General features: G+C 63.1%; 1 protein-coding gene across 1 annotated transcript in view; it reads left to right on the plus strand.

Annotated features, from left to right (window-relative positions):
- The first annotated feature begins 2,151 nt into the window (after positions 1-2,151).
- Positions 2,152-15,635, plus strand: part of NCS1 (neuronal calcium sensor 1) — a 46,934-nt gene continuing 33,450 nt past the window's right edge. The window contains exon 1 of the mRNA XM_047831253.1: positions 2,152-2,306. Within this exon, the coding sequence (XP_047687209.1) occupies positions 2,243-2,306 (64 nt within the window). The 5' untranslated portion in view covers positions 2,152-2,242. The remainder of the gene's footprint in view (positions 2,307-15,635) is intronic.

The raw sequence follows: 15,635 nt of genomic DNA on the forward strand, positions 1-15,635 counted from the left end.
CCCTCAGGGAGCCGCCCTTGACCCCCTCCCCCACCCAGGGACCCATCCCTGTTTCTGAGGGCTCAGTCCTCATGCTCCCTCCTTAGCGACCTTATCCTGCCACCCAGCTCTTAATTCCATCTGTCCCAGGACAACTCCCCAGCTTATCGCCACAGCCTCCGTGACCCTGAACTCCAGGTGCCGGCATCACCTGCTTCCTCGGCATCTCATCCAATGTGCATCCATGCTTCACACGGCCAGAGCCGGACTCCTGCTCTGGGCGCCTCCACACCTGTCCACTCCCCACCTGAGCAACGGACAACCTGTCCTAACAGTGGCTCGGGTTCAAATCCTCGGCATTGACCTTGACTCCCTTCTCCTTGTCCCCCACCCAGTCCATCAGGCGATCCTACCGTCTCTGCTTTCAAAATATAACCTGAGTCTCAACTAGTTGACCCCATGTCCTCACCTGCCTCACCGGACTGGCCACCGCCACCCTGGCTGGCCATGCGGCGCCCTCCCGTGGGTCCTGCCTCTGCCCAGGCCTGCCGGGAATCGGTGCTCTGAGCAGCAGCCAAGGAATCCAGTTAAACGTCAACAGATCCGGAGTCGGACTCCCCTCCCACCTCCCCCAGGCTCTCTAAGCCCCACCTCGCCCGTCACCTCCTCCTTGCCTCTTCCTCCCGCGCTGTCCACCCCCAGGCCCCCAGCACCTTCTCATCACAGAGGTTTGCTGAGTGACCACTGCAGAGTCAGGTGCCTTCCAGGTGTTGGAGCTACAACTACAGATAACACAAGAACGCTGGCCCCGAGGGGCCTGGCGCTACGGGGGAGGGGACACACGCGAAAGAAATACAACCACCCAGTGACACAGACAGTCTGTGATGGTTGCTAAGGCGTAAAAAGATAAAGCTAGTTAAGGGACAGGAAAGGTCCCAGCATGTTGACAGTGTAGCTGGTGTGGCCAGGGACGGCCTTGTGGACTCTCTTCTCTTGCCTCTGTCCGTCCAGGTGGAGCCCTGGCCACTGGCCTCAGCCTCAGCTCCCACCCGGAGCACCCCTCCACAGGGGGGCCACCCCTCTGCGCGGAGGCTGGAGAAGATCCGACCCTGTCCCCCCTCGGCTTAAAGCCCAGAGGCCCAGCTCTTTGAGGAGGGGTCAGGCCTGACCCCACGGGCCCTGGTCCTTCTCTCGGGCATCAGCTCGTACCCCGCCTGCGCCTGGGGCCCTGTGCTCTGAGAGGAGCGCTCCCTGGGGTTCAGGCCTCCCCTCCTCCAGGTTTTCTGGGCCTGGAACGCGGTCCCAACCACCCACCCCTCCCTCCCCTGGCCTCGGAGGTCACCTTCCCCCGGGCCGCGGCAGGTACCCCCCATCATACACGTGACATCCCGCAGTGGCCCCCCCCCCACTCCGCCCCCCCCCCCCCCGCGAGGGCTGGGACCGCGCCCGTCCCGTTCCACGGCGTGTCCCCAGCGCCCGACAAATCCGCGTCGAATGAATGAGTTTCGCCGCGCAGAGAGACTCGGCCTCATTCGCGTCAGATCTTCCGGGCCCTCCCCCACCCCCCACCCCTGCCGCGCCGCGGGGGGTGGGGGGGGGGAGGCCGGAGCGCGGGGAGGGGCCGGGGTGACCGCCCCCTCCCGCCGCGGGCCCGGCGAGGCCGGGGTGGGGGGCGGGGGGCGCCCCGGCCGCCGGCCGCCTCCGTGGCCGCGGGGCCGCCGTTCCGCGGGCGCAGGCCCGGCCGGGCGGGTGCGGGGCGGGAGGTGGCGCCGGGCGCTGAGTGGCGGCTCCAGGTCCACCCCTGGCGCGCCGGTGCGAGCGGGAGGCGGGAGGCGGGGAGCGCAGGGGCGGCGGCGAGAGGGAGCGCAGCAGCGAGCATGTGCCGCGGAGCCCAGTAACCAGGGACGACCGCGGCCACCCCGCGGCCCGCGTCGGCGCACAGCCCAGCGCAGCTCCGCGCCGCGGCGCCCGGAGAGGGCGGCGGCCGGACGGCCCGGGCCTGCGAGCGGCCCGCCCCGCGCCCCCGGCCCCGCGCCGCACCCAGGGGGGGGTGGGGGCCGAGGCGCCGCCAGCCGCGCCGCGCCGCGCGCCGGAGCCCCCGCGCCCGGGCCCACGCGGGCCCGGCGCAGACAAAGGCGCGGCCCCGGCCCCGGCCCTCCGCGCGCCCCGCCCGCCGCCCGCCCCGGCCCGCGCCGGCCGAGCCGCTCCCGCCGGGCGCCCCGACGGGGTCCGGCCGGGGGGCGGGGGGCCGCGGCCGCCGAGGATGGGGAAATCCAACAGCAAGTTGAAGCCCGAAGTTGTGGAGGAGCTGACCAGGAAGACCTACTGTGAGTGCGCGCGCTCGGACCCCCGCCCCGCGCTCCGCCTCCGCCCGCTGGCGCCCCTCCCCCCGCGCGCGGCCCCCTCCCCCCGACCTCTCCCCGGACCCCCTCGGCCCTCCCCCGGGCGCGCCCGCCGCACCCCTCCCCCCTCCCGGCCACTCCCCGCCCGGCCTCGGCGCGCGCCCCTCCGCAGCCCCCGGCCGCGCCCCCCCCACCCGGCCCCACACCTGGCCCTATTGTTCTAGGGCACCCCTCCCCCCCTTCGCCCCCCCCCCCCCCCCCCGCGCCCGGGACCGGTACCGCCTGGCCGCGCGCGCGGGGTCACCCCCGGGCCGGGAGGGCCGGCTCCAGCCCACCCGCCGCCCCCCCTGTCTGCAGAGCTGTCCCGAAGAGCCGGGGTGTGCCCGGGCGAGGGGCGGTGGTCGGGGAGGGGGCTCCCGGTTGCGCGGTGGCTCGGACTGGCACGGGCGCAGCGGGGTGGGTGATTCATGCATCACGATGCCGTGCCGTTGCCGCTGCCGCCGCCGCCGCTGCTGCTGCGAGGTTGGCCTGTCGCCCCCTCCCTGGCCCGGATCGTGTGTGTTGGGGTGGGAGGGGGGGGGCGAGGCTTGTCAGAGAGCTCCAGGCGGCGGCGCGGGGTCCCGGGTGCCCTGTGGGCTGCAGGCTTTACGGGGTGAATTCTCCCCTGGCCCTGATCCCACCTCCCCCCCCCCCCCCCTTTTTATCCCTTGTCTGCCACACCGGAAAATGGGTTTATACAGCGGGGGAGTGGCGGGGGGCCGGGGGGAGGGTGGGTGGTGATCTGGGCGATCTCTACAGGTAAGCATTCGGGGCATCCCTGGGACCCCCCTGTCTGCGATCTCGGACTTCTCTAGAGCTGTCTCCGTGTCTCTCCACTTGGCCCAACTTCACAAGTGTCCTGTACCCTCGGATCTTCGGTGTCTCCATGACAGACCTGTCCCTTCTCTGCAGCCTTTCCCCCCCACCCCGGGGGGGGGGGCGGGACACCCCAGCTTGCCAGGGGTTAATGGCGCTGGGTCCTGACCGCTTGGTCTTTCATTTTGGGGACGGGGAGAAGAACCCATACATGGTCTGGAAGGGCTTCTGCCTGGGTGTCTGACTCGGAAGGGGGCCCTGGCCCTGGGTATGGGTTGCAATTCGGAGCGGGCACCTGGGCAGCAGCGAGGGTCTAGCCCCTCTGCACTCTTCCGGGAGGCAGCAGATTGACTGTCAGCCTCCTGCGTTGACGGAGGCCGGGGAGGCAGCTTCTGTGGTGCATTGCACAACCTCTGCCCCCCTCCCCCCTCCATCGGTCTTCTGGGCACGTTTGCAGGTCTGGCCAAGCCCACGGTTCAGCTCCGTGCCCCTCGCCCCCGTGTGCTGGGAACAAAGGGGGCTCTCCTGAGCGGGTGCTAGTCCGCTGAGAGGCACTGGTCCTTCTCCGGTGGAATTCTCCAGCAAAGAGCTCACATCCCAGTAGCTTCTCCTTGAAGCGTGGAGGCTCTGGGGACCGAGACTCAGTCCCTTACTTCTCTTACCCTCTTTCCTGGGGTGTGTGTGTCTGGGGGGGGGTGCTTTCCAGTTTGGCTACTGTTTTGTGACATTCGCTGGGCCTTCCCTCAGGCCCCGTGCAGGTGTGGGCCGCAGCTGTCCGCAGGCAGGCGGCAGGTGGGGCTTCCCAGGTTCCTGTGCCCGGGGAGGCAGAGGGCACCACAGGCTTTGTCAGGAGTGGTGGGCTTGGGTTGCACCGGGGCGTCCCCGTCGTGGTGGAGCCTGAGAGCCACCTGCGAGCTGAATGAAGCCAGGTCGCCCGCTACGGAGCATGTGACATGCCAGCCTCTTTGCGTCACCAGCTCATAGGATCGTCAACCGCCCTACACACGGTGGGCACTGTTACCAACCTCATTTACCGATAAGGAAACTAAGGCTCCCAGAGGTGAAGTCACGTGCCCGGGATCCACCCGGGACCGCGGGTGGCGGCAGGACTTTCAAAGTCCAGTCTGTCTCCAAAGTTCTGCCCCTTAAAAGACCTCGCAGCTCAGGCCGAGAAGTCCGGAGGGGGTCTTCTTCTGTGTGTCCCTGCCCGGTGGCCGCCATCCGGCAGTGATGGTGGATTGTGGATGGGAAGGGGCGTGGGGCGGTCATTTTGTCCACCCCCCACCCCCCGGGGACATCCGTCAACTTTGGGAGAAGTTGAGTCAACAAGGCTTTGTTAGGAAGGGGTCTGGTGCTGCTGGGCTGGCCTGGGCTATTTTTAAAGGCCTTTGGAGACGTGGAACAGTTTTGATCGGAGAGAGCGAACGGAGTCCTTTCCTCGGTAGAGCCCTTATTAGGCGTGGGCTGGGGGAGGTGGCGGTGGGTTCATTTGCCTCCTGTCCATCTCGCTCGCCGATGCTTGGGTGTGCTGGCACTTAGTAGGTCCACAGATATTTGCTGATGAAAAGCCTCCCAGCAGGAAGAGCAGAGAAAGCCTCCAGCTTGTTCTAAGGCCCTAGATGGACTTCCTTCTGATGGGGACTGGAGTCATCTGCTCTTTGTTCCGGGGGCGGGGGGAGGGGGGAGGAGGGAGGGTTCTATGTGTGAGGTCAAGAGAGGAGCACTTAGCAAGGGCTGTCAAATGTCAGAGTCTCCTGGAGAGCCCGTTAAATACCAAGTGCCCGGTAGCTTCGCTCTGAGTTCTCGTGCTTAAGGTCTGGGCCGGGTCCAGGGCCTTGCATCCTGACGGGTGTTTGTCATGCGGATCTGGGTTCCCAGGAGCCCCACTTGGAACCCGGTACTGGCTCTGGGGGTCCTGGCATGCGTAAGCATCGCCCGGTGTCCTAGGCCACCTCGGGATACCGCAGCTGGCCACAGCGCCCGGAGGGGAGCCCAGATGTTCGCACCTGAGTCATTGCTGGCTGTCGCCCTTGGTGGTCATTCTCCTGCTCCCTGGGAAGGACTGTCCTGGTGGTCTGTGTGTGTGTGTGTGTGTGTGTGTGTGTGTGTGTGTGTGCGTGTGTGTGTGTGTGAGGAAGTCCGAGAAAGTCTACGAACACATCTGGATTCAGCCTAGCTAAAACCCTCCGTCTTTCAGGCTGAACACTGCAGAGGTTTTTTCCGCCTCTGCAGATAAGATTTTGTAAATCATCCTGCTCCATAACCCAGTCCTCACCCTTCCTGGCACGGCGCGTATCCAGAAGCAGCAGGAGGGGCTTCGACACTGGTGGGGGCCCCCCTGCCCAGAGCAGCAGTCAGCCGGCAGCCCGGTTTCTTTGAGGTCTGGCCCACTTTCTCCCGGCTCGTCGGTGGGGGCTGATCCCTGCGTGCCCAGGCTGTGGCACAGGCCGGCCCCTCTCCGAACCGCACCTCGCTTGCCTCATCTGCCAAATGGGTATGTCATGGCTCCTGGCTCCCCAGGGGATGTAAGTCGGCAACAGGACAATTCCCTTAGAGCCTAACTCGCGGCCTGTGGCATAAAGGGTCCTTCTGAATGCACGACAGTTGTCAAGGAGGCCCGGGAGCCGTCATTACTGAGGTTTTGACTACACACTTCAACTTCATCTTGAATTGGGCTTAAAGGTATCTTGCGGGCAAAGTTCGTCTCTCCCCAGAGGAATCCTCCCTCGGCCCTGGACTTGGTGTCTAACACACAGGAGGCATGGAGAGGAGGGGGGGGTCTTTGGTTCTCCCGAGTTTCAGCAGTTTCCTGTTTTACCTGCCGTGGTCTCCCCGCACCCCCGCTTGTTAATTCTCGGTCTGCCCGGACCTGCCGTCCCCTGAGCTCTCGCTCCGTGCCGGGCGCAGACGCTGGAATGTGGGGAACCACAGAGATGTGGTTCTTGCCTTCGGATGGAAACCAGCCAGATGGCCCCAAACGCCAGGCTTACGGGGCTCGAGGCGTTTGTTGTGGTCTGAGATGCATTGGTTTAAAGGCTTCTGGGCCCCAGCCAGGCAGCCCCAAGAGGCAGACCCCTCCACCCTGCCTCCCTTATCCTCCCCAGGGGAGGCCCTCCCCTGGGACCCTCTGCCCAGGGCCCAGAGGAGGTCACCTGCTCCTTGCCGCTCTCGGTCAGCCCAGGCTCTGCCTTGACCTTGCTTGCCAACCTTGAGTCTCTGCAGCCTTTTCCCTGATGCCCAGAATGGTGCCTGACACGCGGCAGCTTGTGGAGGGGAGGGGCCTCCAAATGGGAGGTCCGGGGAGCCGGCAGCTAAAGCCTCTGCCACCTGGGGCGGAGAAGGGGACCCTCGTTCACGGTCAGGAGCCTGGGGTGATGCTGGGTGTCACCATGACCCTTTGGCTTTGGGAAGCGTCCCTTTGCGTAAGATGAGGAATATTCTCTGATGATCACTCCCCCCACTCAGTGCCGCTCGGCCAGAGGGGGCAAGACATCGCCGTGGGCGGGGGCGGTATCTGGTACCCAGTTTGGGACACATAAGGGGGTTGGGGTGTGAAGGGCCCCACGGCCAGGCTAGGAATAAGCCACCCAGGAGAGGGAGGGCCCAGAGGGAGGAAGGCGGCTTCTGTGATCCCTACGCGTCCTGGGTACAAGAGGGGAAGACCGAGGAGCCTGGCTCCCTCTCTGTCCCGAGGGTGAGACACAGCGGCAGCCACAATTGAGATCGGAGTCTTTACGCCAAGGTGGGCATCTGGGCAAGAAACGCCAAGTCCGCTGTCAGGAAAGAACTCAGCATCCTGGAGAATGGAGCTGGGGCCTCAGTCGGGCTCTGTGACCTTGGGCAAGTCACTGACCCTCTCTGAGGCCCAGCTGGCTCGTCTGTGATACCTGCTCACGTGACTCTGTGGGTCCAAACGGGAGGGTGCTTTGAGGTCCAGAGCGTGGGCCAGAAAGGGAAAGGGGGTTGTTCAGCGGCAGGGTCTCGGGGCGGGGGTGGGGGGTGGGGGTAGAGGGCCTCCGGGACCAGAGGTGCGGGTGTTCTAGCTCCTGTCTCCTGCAAGCTTTCTCCCAGAGTTTTCCTTTCCTCCCGGGGAAGACGGGCCTCACAGAGGCCCCAGAGTTGGATTCACGGCCACGTGAAGGGTTTAGCCCGGTACCTGCTTCTGAGGGGACCCTTGAAACTTCCGGTGGCACTTGGTCCTGGGATACGTGTCCTCTGTCTTCTAGAACAGGACACGCCGAGTGGGGGGTCTGCAGCCTGCCCCCTTGTGCAGAGAGAAGCAGAAGAAACCAGGGAAGGACGGGACTTGCCGGGGGTCCCAGAGCCCAGGCCGCCTCCTCACACCTGTTCTGGCACTTTCTTTTTCTTTTTCTTTAATTTTCTTAACGTTTATTCATTTGTGAGAGAGAGAGAAACGGAGTGCAGCCGGGGGGAGGGGCAGAGAGAGAGGGAGGCACAGAATCTGAAGCAGGCTCCAGGCTCCGAGCCGTCAGCGCAGAGCCTGACACGGGGCTCGAACTCATGAACCGTGAGATCGTGACCTGAGCTGAAGTCAGACGCTTAACCGACTGAGCCACCCAGGCGCCCCCCTGAAAACATTATTTTTTAGTGGTGTACCATGTGAATGCAACATTTCATTTGATCCCCGGCCATTGGACAGTTAGGTTGCTTCCTCCCTCCCTCCCTCCCTTCCTTCCTTCCTTCCTTCCTTCCTTCCTTCCTCTTTCTTCCCTCCCTTCCTTCCTCCCTCCCTTCCTCCCTCCCTCCCTTCTTCCCTTCCTTCCCTCCTTTTGCCAATATCAACAGTGCTGTGATGAACATTCTTGTACTAAATCTTTGTAAGAACAGCTTTGCAATAAATTTTGCACCAACTCTTCCTGAAGTTAATGCCCCAGAATGAAGCTGTGGCATTAAAGCCTGGGGACATCTTACAAGGCTTCTGATGGAAAAATTGTTAAATCACTCTCCGGAGAGTATGCTCCCATTTACATCTGCAGGGAACATGGACGAGAGGGTGCCGGTTCGCTTGCATTCTTGCCAGCACTGAGTCTTGCTGCTTTTCTGGATGATTGCTGATTTTGTGGGGGAAGAAAAGAGTGGCTCGCTGTTTCAGTGTTCATTCCCTTGATTAGGGGAGGGGCAGAGAGAAAGAGGGGGACGGAGGATCCGAAGCAGGCTCCGCGCTGACCGCGCAGAGCCCGACGCGGGGCTCGAACTCACAAACCGTAAGATCGTGACCCGAGCCCAAGTCGGGCGCTTAACCCACAGAGCCCCCGAGGCGCCCTTGATTACCGTTCGATAGAATTCTAGAATCTCTGAGCGAGAGGGCACTTTGGGGTCATGTAGTCCAGTGCCCTTTTTTACAAATGGAAAACCCTAGTCTCAGAGAGGCGAGGTGTCTTTCCCAAGGTTACGTGGCAAATACCAGGCAGAAACCCAGGACGGCTGGCTCTCGTTGGGGGCGCCTCCCACTGTACCATGATGGGGTGGCTGTTGGGGTTGAGATGATGAGGTCTTGCTTTTTTCTGAGATGGTTCGTCTTGTCCTAAATATCTCTTACTCTCGGGTAAGGAGAAAACCGGCATCCATTAAAAAGAGCATCCTTTTTACTGGGATCGTGAGATGAAATGCTTCGCACGTCCTGGGTGTGGTCTATTTACCAGGGCACAGAACCTCATAAATTAATGTGCCAAGTTTCCAGGTAGCTTGAAATCGGGGTCAGATTCCCGGCTGAGGGCAGGACAGCAGCGTGTTGAGGGCTTGTGGGCCAGCTTGCTGTCTTGTGGCCGTGGCCGTCCAGCCCCTGACCCCTCTGAGTTCTGGGTGTGCGTCTGGTGTGTGACACGGGGATGGACCGCAGGCTTCTTCCCAGCAGGAGGACACAGGGAGCGGCATGTAGTAAGTGCTCAGTAAATACTGTCACAGAAAAGAGGCCGCATAGCTGTTGGTGTCAGGGCACCCCTGTCCTCGGCCCCTCCCCTGGGCGGTCACAAGCCCTCTGCTAAATTGGGAGGGAGTGGCCAATAGGAGGGCCTCTGGATTTGGCCTCGCTGGCTGGTGGCAGGATCATTCTGAGTCGGGGAGGGAAGGCCTGCTCGGAGACGCTGGCCTTTCGATCCCTTGCATGGACGTGGCCTTGGAGGGCCGGAGAGACACCTGACTGGGCTCCAGTCCCAGAACCCTCGCAGCCTGGACAGTGACTGTGGAGTCACCAGCGCCCCCTGGGACTCAGTTTCCCCTTCTGTGCAATGTTCACATTGCCGGCTGGCGAGACTGCTGTGGGGCGGCTACACCGGGGCCCCCGGGGATGGAGCGCGCCCCGTGTCTGCCTCTGGTGTCTCCCTGGGAGAACGCGCTGTCGCGGCCACAGGCACAGTTCTTAGTTTCTCGTGCCTTGGTTTTCCGATCTGCGGGTTGGGTCCGCTGTGGGTGAGGTTAGGAATAGCGGAGGCGTGAATTTGGTGGCTCATCAGCGAGGGGGGAGGACCCGTAATCAACAACGCACGAGGATCAGCGGCCGTCTCTGCAGTAGGTTCGTGTGAGTGTGTGTGTGTGGCGGGGGGGCTCAGGGCTCCCATGTGCCCATCACCAGTTCCTCCCAGGAGTCCCTGGGGCGGGAGGGAGGGGGTCCTCGCTTACAGATGAGAAACCGAGGCTCACAGGGGATCGGGGTTGGCCCCAGGCCACCCGTCTGCCGTGAGGCAGGTGGCCCTTGATCCCGGGCCGGGTGCGGGCCCTCGTGGGCGGGGGTGCCGCGAAGCTGCCGTGGCCACGTGTGCGGGCGATCGTGAGCAAGCGTGGGCGCCTGGCGTGGGTGTGCGGCGGGGCGGGGGCTGGGATCACATGCGCCAGCCCCAGTCCCCGTGGGCGTGCTCTGGGTGTGAGTGACGGGGTCGCGGCGCGTGTCAGGAGTGGGCGGGCCGGCTCATCTGGGCACGCACGTGTGCATGCTGGTGTGCGTGAGGGCAGCTCCGTGCAGGTCGTAGATGTGGATGTGCGCCGGCGGTGGGGGCGGGGGAGCGGGGGGGGGGGGGGGGGGGGCAGCCTGGGAGCCTGAGTCACAAGCTGATTGCGCAGTTGCCGGCCCTGGGACCCGGCGACCTGGCTGTCCCTTCTCGGCCTCCTTCTGCCCTCGCCACCGTGGTCTGTGGGGGCCCGTCTGTCCTGGGGCAGTGGGGGGGGGGGGGGAGGAACGTGAGAAGAATAACAAAGGTGACATCCCCCGTTTACCAAGGGAGCATGCGGTGCCCTGAATCCCGAGTGCAGATTTATCCCCGCTGTGGTGTCACCGCGACCCGGGGAGGAGGGACTGTTGTGCCCACTTTACAGGTGAAGAAAGAGAGGCCCGGGCAGATTCAGAGACATGCCCAGGGCCTCCCCGCCGGCCAGTGGCCAAACTGGGGCTCAGGCTCGGCTCTTTGTCTGACAAAACAATGCCCCCCACCACGTGCCTGCCTCCCACGGTCTCTGTGATCCTTACGACCTTGGAGCTCCTGAGGAGGGTGGTGAACACCCCAGCACTGGAGGCATTCAAGCAGCTGTTGGACATCAGATGCTGGCCGGGCATCCCAGCTTCCCGGGGCCGGATGTGAGCTCGGACAGCGGGTGGGATCCTTCTGGTTCCGTAGCCTGTTTCGCCTCCTGCAAGGGATTTGGGGCAGCCTCGGCCTTGGCTGCCTCTGGGAGTCGGGCCTCTCTCTCAGCCCCTGCCCATCCCAGCGGAGGCTCTGGTGCTCGCTAGGTGCCCAGCGCTGTGCTCGCCTCACGGAGTCCTCCCGGCCCGTGAGCTCAGGAGCGGTGTGTCCCCTGGTGCGGTGTTGGCCCCATCCCTGCTCCCGGGGAGCCTGCAGGCTGGGGCCGGGAAGCAAGAGGCCGCCCAAGGATACGGCCGGCCGTGGAGACCAGTGGTACCCCTGGAGCGCCCCCGGCTGTCCCGACCTGCCAGTGCCTGGTGTGGGCTGGGTACCTCGAGAAAGGTCTGTTGGACAAAGGAAGAGACCACAGGTGCAGTGTGAGGCTCGGGGACATAGCAACAGAGGGGACCTCAGAAGCCAGAGGTCTGGTAAGCTCCTTGAAGGTTGGGACCAACGTGCGGTGGATTTGTTTTTGTGCAGTGCCCAGCCTGGAGCCACGCACAGGGCAGGCCTGTGAACACCTCCGCGTAAGGCTTTGGGCTTCCCAGAGTGTCCGTGTGTTGCTTTGTTTCTGTCGTCCCCTGGCCAGGGTGGGACCTGACTGTGCTCCGGAGACCCACAATCAGACGAGGCCCGGGAACCTCCAAGGGAGTCAGGGTCTGGGGTCCTGGTTCCAGCCAGGCTTGCTGTGGCTTTTGGCTACCCCTCAGGGTCTCCATTTCTCCAGCGTCCTGCTGTCTGTGTGATGGGATGTCACCTTTTCTTTTTTTTTTCTTTAATTTTTTAAAATGTTTATTCCATTTTTGAGAGACAGAGTGCATCCGGGGAGGGGCAGAGAGAGAGAGAGGGAGACACAGAATCCGAAGCGGGCTCCAGGCTCCGGGCCGTCAGCACAGAGCCCGACGCGGGGCTCGAACCCACGGACCGTGAGATCGTGACCTGAGCCGAAGTCGGACGCTTGACCCACTGAGCCACCCGGATGCCCCTGGATGTCACCTTTTCTTAGCCCAAGGGTATCCTGACGGGGCCCCCTAGGGGGCGGTACTCCCCAGGTTGGGGGTGCCAGAAAGGGGTGCTGGGCAGCTACTGGCTGTGGCACTCCTGGTCTCATGCGGTGGCACCGGGAAGCTGGCGGGGCGTCCAGGCCACCAGGCCACCGTGCTCTGGATTCCCTGGCAGGGGAGAAGGAGGAGGGCGGGAGGAATGTGGCTTTGAGGAATGTTTAACCCAAAGCAGAAATAGCACTCTGCTTTTTTTATTTCAGGCTTGGGTTTTCAGCTAGGAAGTGGGCTCAGAGTGCGCCTCTCTCTCTCTCTCTCTCTCTCTCTCTCTCTCTCTCTTTCTCTCTCTCCAGCCTCCCCGGCTTCCCTACTGCTCTGGCCTTTTGGGGACAGAAGGTGGCCTCTTTTCTTTTTTTCTTTTTTTTTTTAACGATGAAGCTTCTGCGGGAACCAGAAAGGGCCCTGGCTCTGGCGGCCCCCAGAGCCGTGTTCACTTCCCATCCCTCCTTCTCCACCTCCCAGCCCCGACTCCTGACTCGCTTTTTCTTCTGCGGAGCAGGGGTGGGAGGGGTGGGGGTGGGGGGGGGTGGGGGAGGACGACGGGAGCTGCGATGGCTTGTGCGCAGTGGGGCGTCAGGCGCTCCCGGGCAGGGTCCCGACGGGCCTGCGGGCGAACCCCGGCTCCTCCCGTGAGCTCTGGGACCCTCGGCCAAGCTCGTTCCCTCGAGCCTCCTTACTTCACCTGTGAAATGGGCAGATGATGACGGTCCCACTTCCCAGGATTGTGGCCCGAACGAGTGTGAAAATACTGGCAAAGGGGCCTGGCCGGTCCCAAGTTCCTGTACCCCTTCCTCTGAGCCCCGGCTTCCTCAGGGATGCCTCTTGTAGGCTCGCTGCCAGGCTGAATGGGGGTCCGTGCCTGGGGCGAGGGGTCGCTCCGAGGTGCTTTTCACCCTCCCCTCCCCTCTGGTTCACCCTCTGCGCATGCCAGCACCCAGCGGCCCCTTTACGGCAGGAGCCCAGAGACCGGCCAGTGGCCTCCCCAGATTGGGTGGCGGGAGCACCTTCAGCTCGGCCCCTTCTCACTCAGCGATGAGCGCCATGAGCACGGACTCGTCTGGTCGTGGGGGTCACCGCTGTCCGCCCCCCCACCCCCCCGGCTTCCGGAAAGAAAGGAGCCCGGCGCGTAACTGTTGGAAGAAATGAACAAATAGAAAAACGCACAAGCTAACAAGTGAACAGAGCTGCTTGTCGCCCCATCGGGTCTTCACCCTCCGTTCCTGTGTGGCCCCCTCCGACCTCCTGGGCTGGGGCTGGGGGGTGCTGACCCTGTCTGGGGGGTGGGGGCCCTGAGAAGGCAGGCCCGGCGAGGACCTGGGCCCCCCTCTCCTTCCGGGGCCGGGAGACGAGGAAGGGGTCCAGCCGGCCCACAGGGCCCCTCCTTTCAGCAACCCCCCCCCCCCCCCCCCCCGCTCCTGTCTCTTTGTTAGGAACCGAGAGATTCCTGTTCAAAGGCAGGAGATGGGGCTATTTTTGGCACTGTGGGGGAAAAAGCGAATGCTTCCCTTCTGTTCAAAAATGGTGTGTGTGCTGGGCAGACGAGGCTCGACAGAGCTCAAAGCCCGTGCTGCCTGGGCCTCTGCCCCCGCGGCCCCCAGGGTCCTGCCTCCCTCCCGTCCGTGGCTCAGTAGCCCCCACGGCCTCATGGGGAGGCAGTTATTTCCAGACATGAGGACGCCCTTGCTGGGCCGGAGCGCAACACGATCTTAATTAAAACTAACAGCAGCCGTCAAAATACAGAAGAGGGGCCTACGAGCCGCCCTTACCTGGATTTGTGTTTCCTTGGCCCTGGCTCTGTGGAGCCGGGGGCGGTCGTGAGAAGTGTTCTGGGCGCATCTCAGGAGAAGGAGGCCCAGCCAGCTGGGAGGGAGTGGCTGGAGGGCCCGGGTGCCCGTGCGGGGCGAGTTTGGCCAAGGGTATCCCCGGGCCACCTTGCCACCCTTCACTTCAGAGGCAGAACACCTCTGCGGATCCGCTGTCTCATGCCAGGTCCTGGGGGCGCCAGGACGCAGGGCAGTTGGATGGATGGATGGATTTCTGGTCTTCCGGCATTCGGAGCCGCCGGAGAAACACGAGGCTAGGATAAGCGTCAAGACAGGACGTTCTGCAATGCTAGGGGAGGCTACCAGGTCTGGGGTGGGGTGGGGAGGGGTATCTGGGAGGGCTTCCTGGAAGAGGTGATGTTTCAGTTGAACCCTGGGGATAGGGTGGCCAGCCATCCTAAACAGTTGCTCGTTGTTCACCTGAAATCTAGTTTTAACCAGGCATGCTATATTTTTATATGCTAAATTTGGTGGCCCTACCTGAGGGAGAAGTGGAGAAGGCACAAAGAGATCTTGGGGGGATTGGTTTATGGGGGGGGGGTGTCGAGAGTGTTTTGGGCAGAAGGAGCGACGTGTTCCAGGTCTGGAGGCATCTGGGTATGGCAGCTCTGAGGGGCTAGGGAAGGTGTAGGGGCCAGAGTGGAGGGGAGGTAGGTGGGAGGGCAGAGGCCTGCCTGGTTAGCCCTGTGGAGGGGGGCCGACCCCACCTGGGGGGAAGCGCTGCTGGGGGCCGGTCTGGGGACCGAGGTGAGCCACGCGAGGCCCCAGGCACGCCTGGGGAGGTGGGCGCCCGTCTGGCCTCCGGTGGGTTCTGGCCAGGCCGACAGATGTGTGGCTATGCTTCTCTGTGCCCCATGACTGCTTGGAGTCCCAGTGCTGGGGTCCTCCTCCTGCCTGGGACCAGGAGAAGGACCGGGGTGGGTCACTTCTGTGAGGAGGGCCCATCAGGGTCAACCTCTGCCCTCGGTTCTTTTATTTTATTAGTTTTTTTTTTTTTTAATATCTTATTTATTTTTGAGACAGAGACAGAGCATGAGCAGGGGAGGGGCAGAGAGAGAGGGAGACACAGAATCCGAAGCAGGCTCCGGGCTCCGAGCCGTCGGCTCAGAGCCCGACGTGGGGCTCGAACTCACAGACCGCGAGATCACGACCGGAGCCGAAGCCGGACGCTCAACCGACTGAGCCCCTACTTTTTTTCTTTTTATTGTTATTTTTTGAGCGCGAGCTGGGAAGGGGCAGAAGGTGAGTGTGTGAAGCAGGCTCCACGCTGGGGCTCGATCCCATGAGCGTGAGATCATGACCTGAGCCGAAATTGAGAGTCAGACCCTCAACCTTAACCGCCTAACTGAGCCACCCAGGCAGCCCAGCCCTTGGTTCTTAAAGGGCCAGAGCCAGAGCGCGCAGCGCTGCTGACCCCAGGGTGCCTGGTTCCCATTCCCGGTACAGCCCCTGCTTAGTCTCAGTATCCCTGCCAGTGCTGCCTTCAGCGACCTGGTATGTGAGGGGGGGTTGGGGGGGCTGTCACCTTCCCTGGGTCTCTCAGCCTGCCCTCTCCGCCCCCCCCCCCCCCCAGCTGGGTTGGGCTCCCGGTTTACACAGATCATTAGACGGCTGCGCTGTCGTGTGCTTTAGGTCTGTCTCTCCTGTTACATCGGAGACTCGCGGGACAAGGACCTGTGTCCGGGGGCCAGTGCCGTGTTCCAGCTCAGGGTCTGGCCCATACGCTGCTCAGCAATTCGTTATCGAATGCGTGAAGGGGGGAAAATAATCCCATTTGTTCTTTCTAACTACCCTGTTAGGACGGTATCGTTGCCAGCATCGCCCCCCGTTTTATAGACGAGGACACGGAGGCCCAGAGGGGTGAATTCCGTTTCCCAAGGTCACAGAGGGGCTAACGAATGATTTCGCTCAGGGGCGCCTGGGGGTGGCTCGGCCGGTTCA

Source organism: Prionailurus viverrinus, chromosome D4 (assembly GCF_022837055.1).
Source record: "Prionailurus viverrinus isolate Anna chromosome D4, UM_Priviv_1.0, whole genome shotgun sequence".
Taxonomy (NCBI): domain Eukaryota; kingdom Metazoa; phylum Chordata; class Mammalia; order Carnivora; family Felidae; genus Prionailurus; species Prionailurus viverrinus.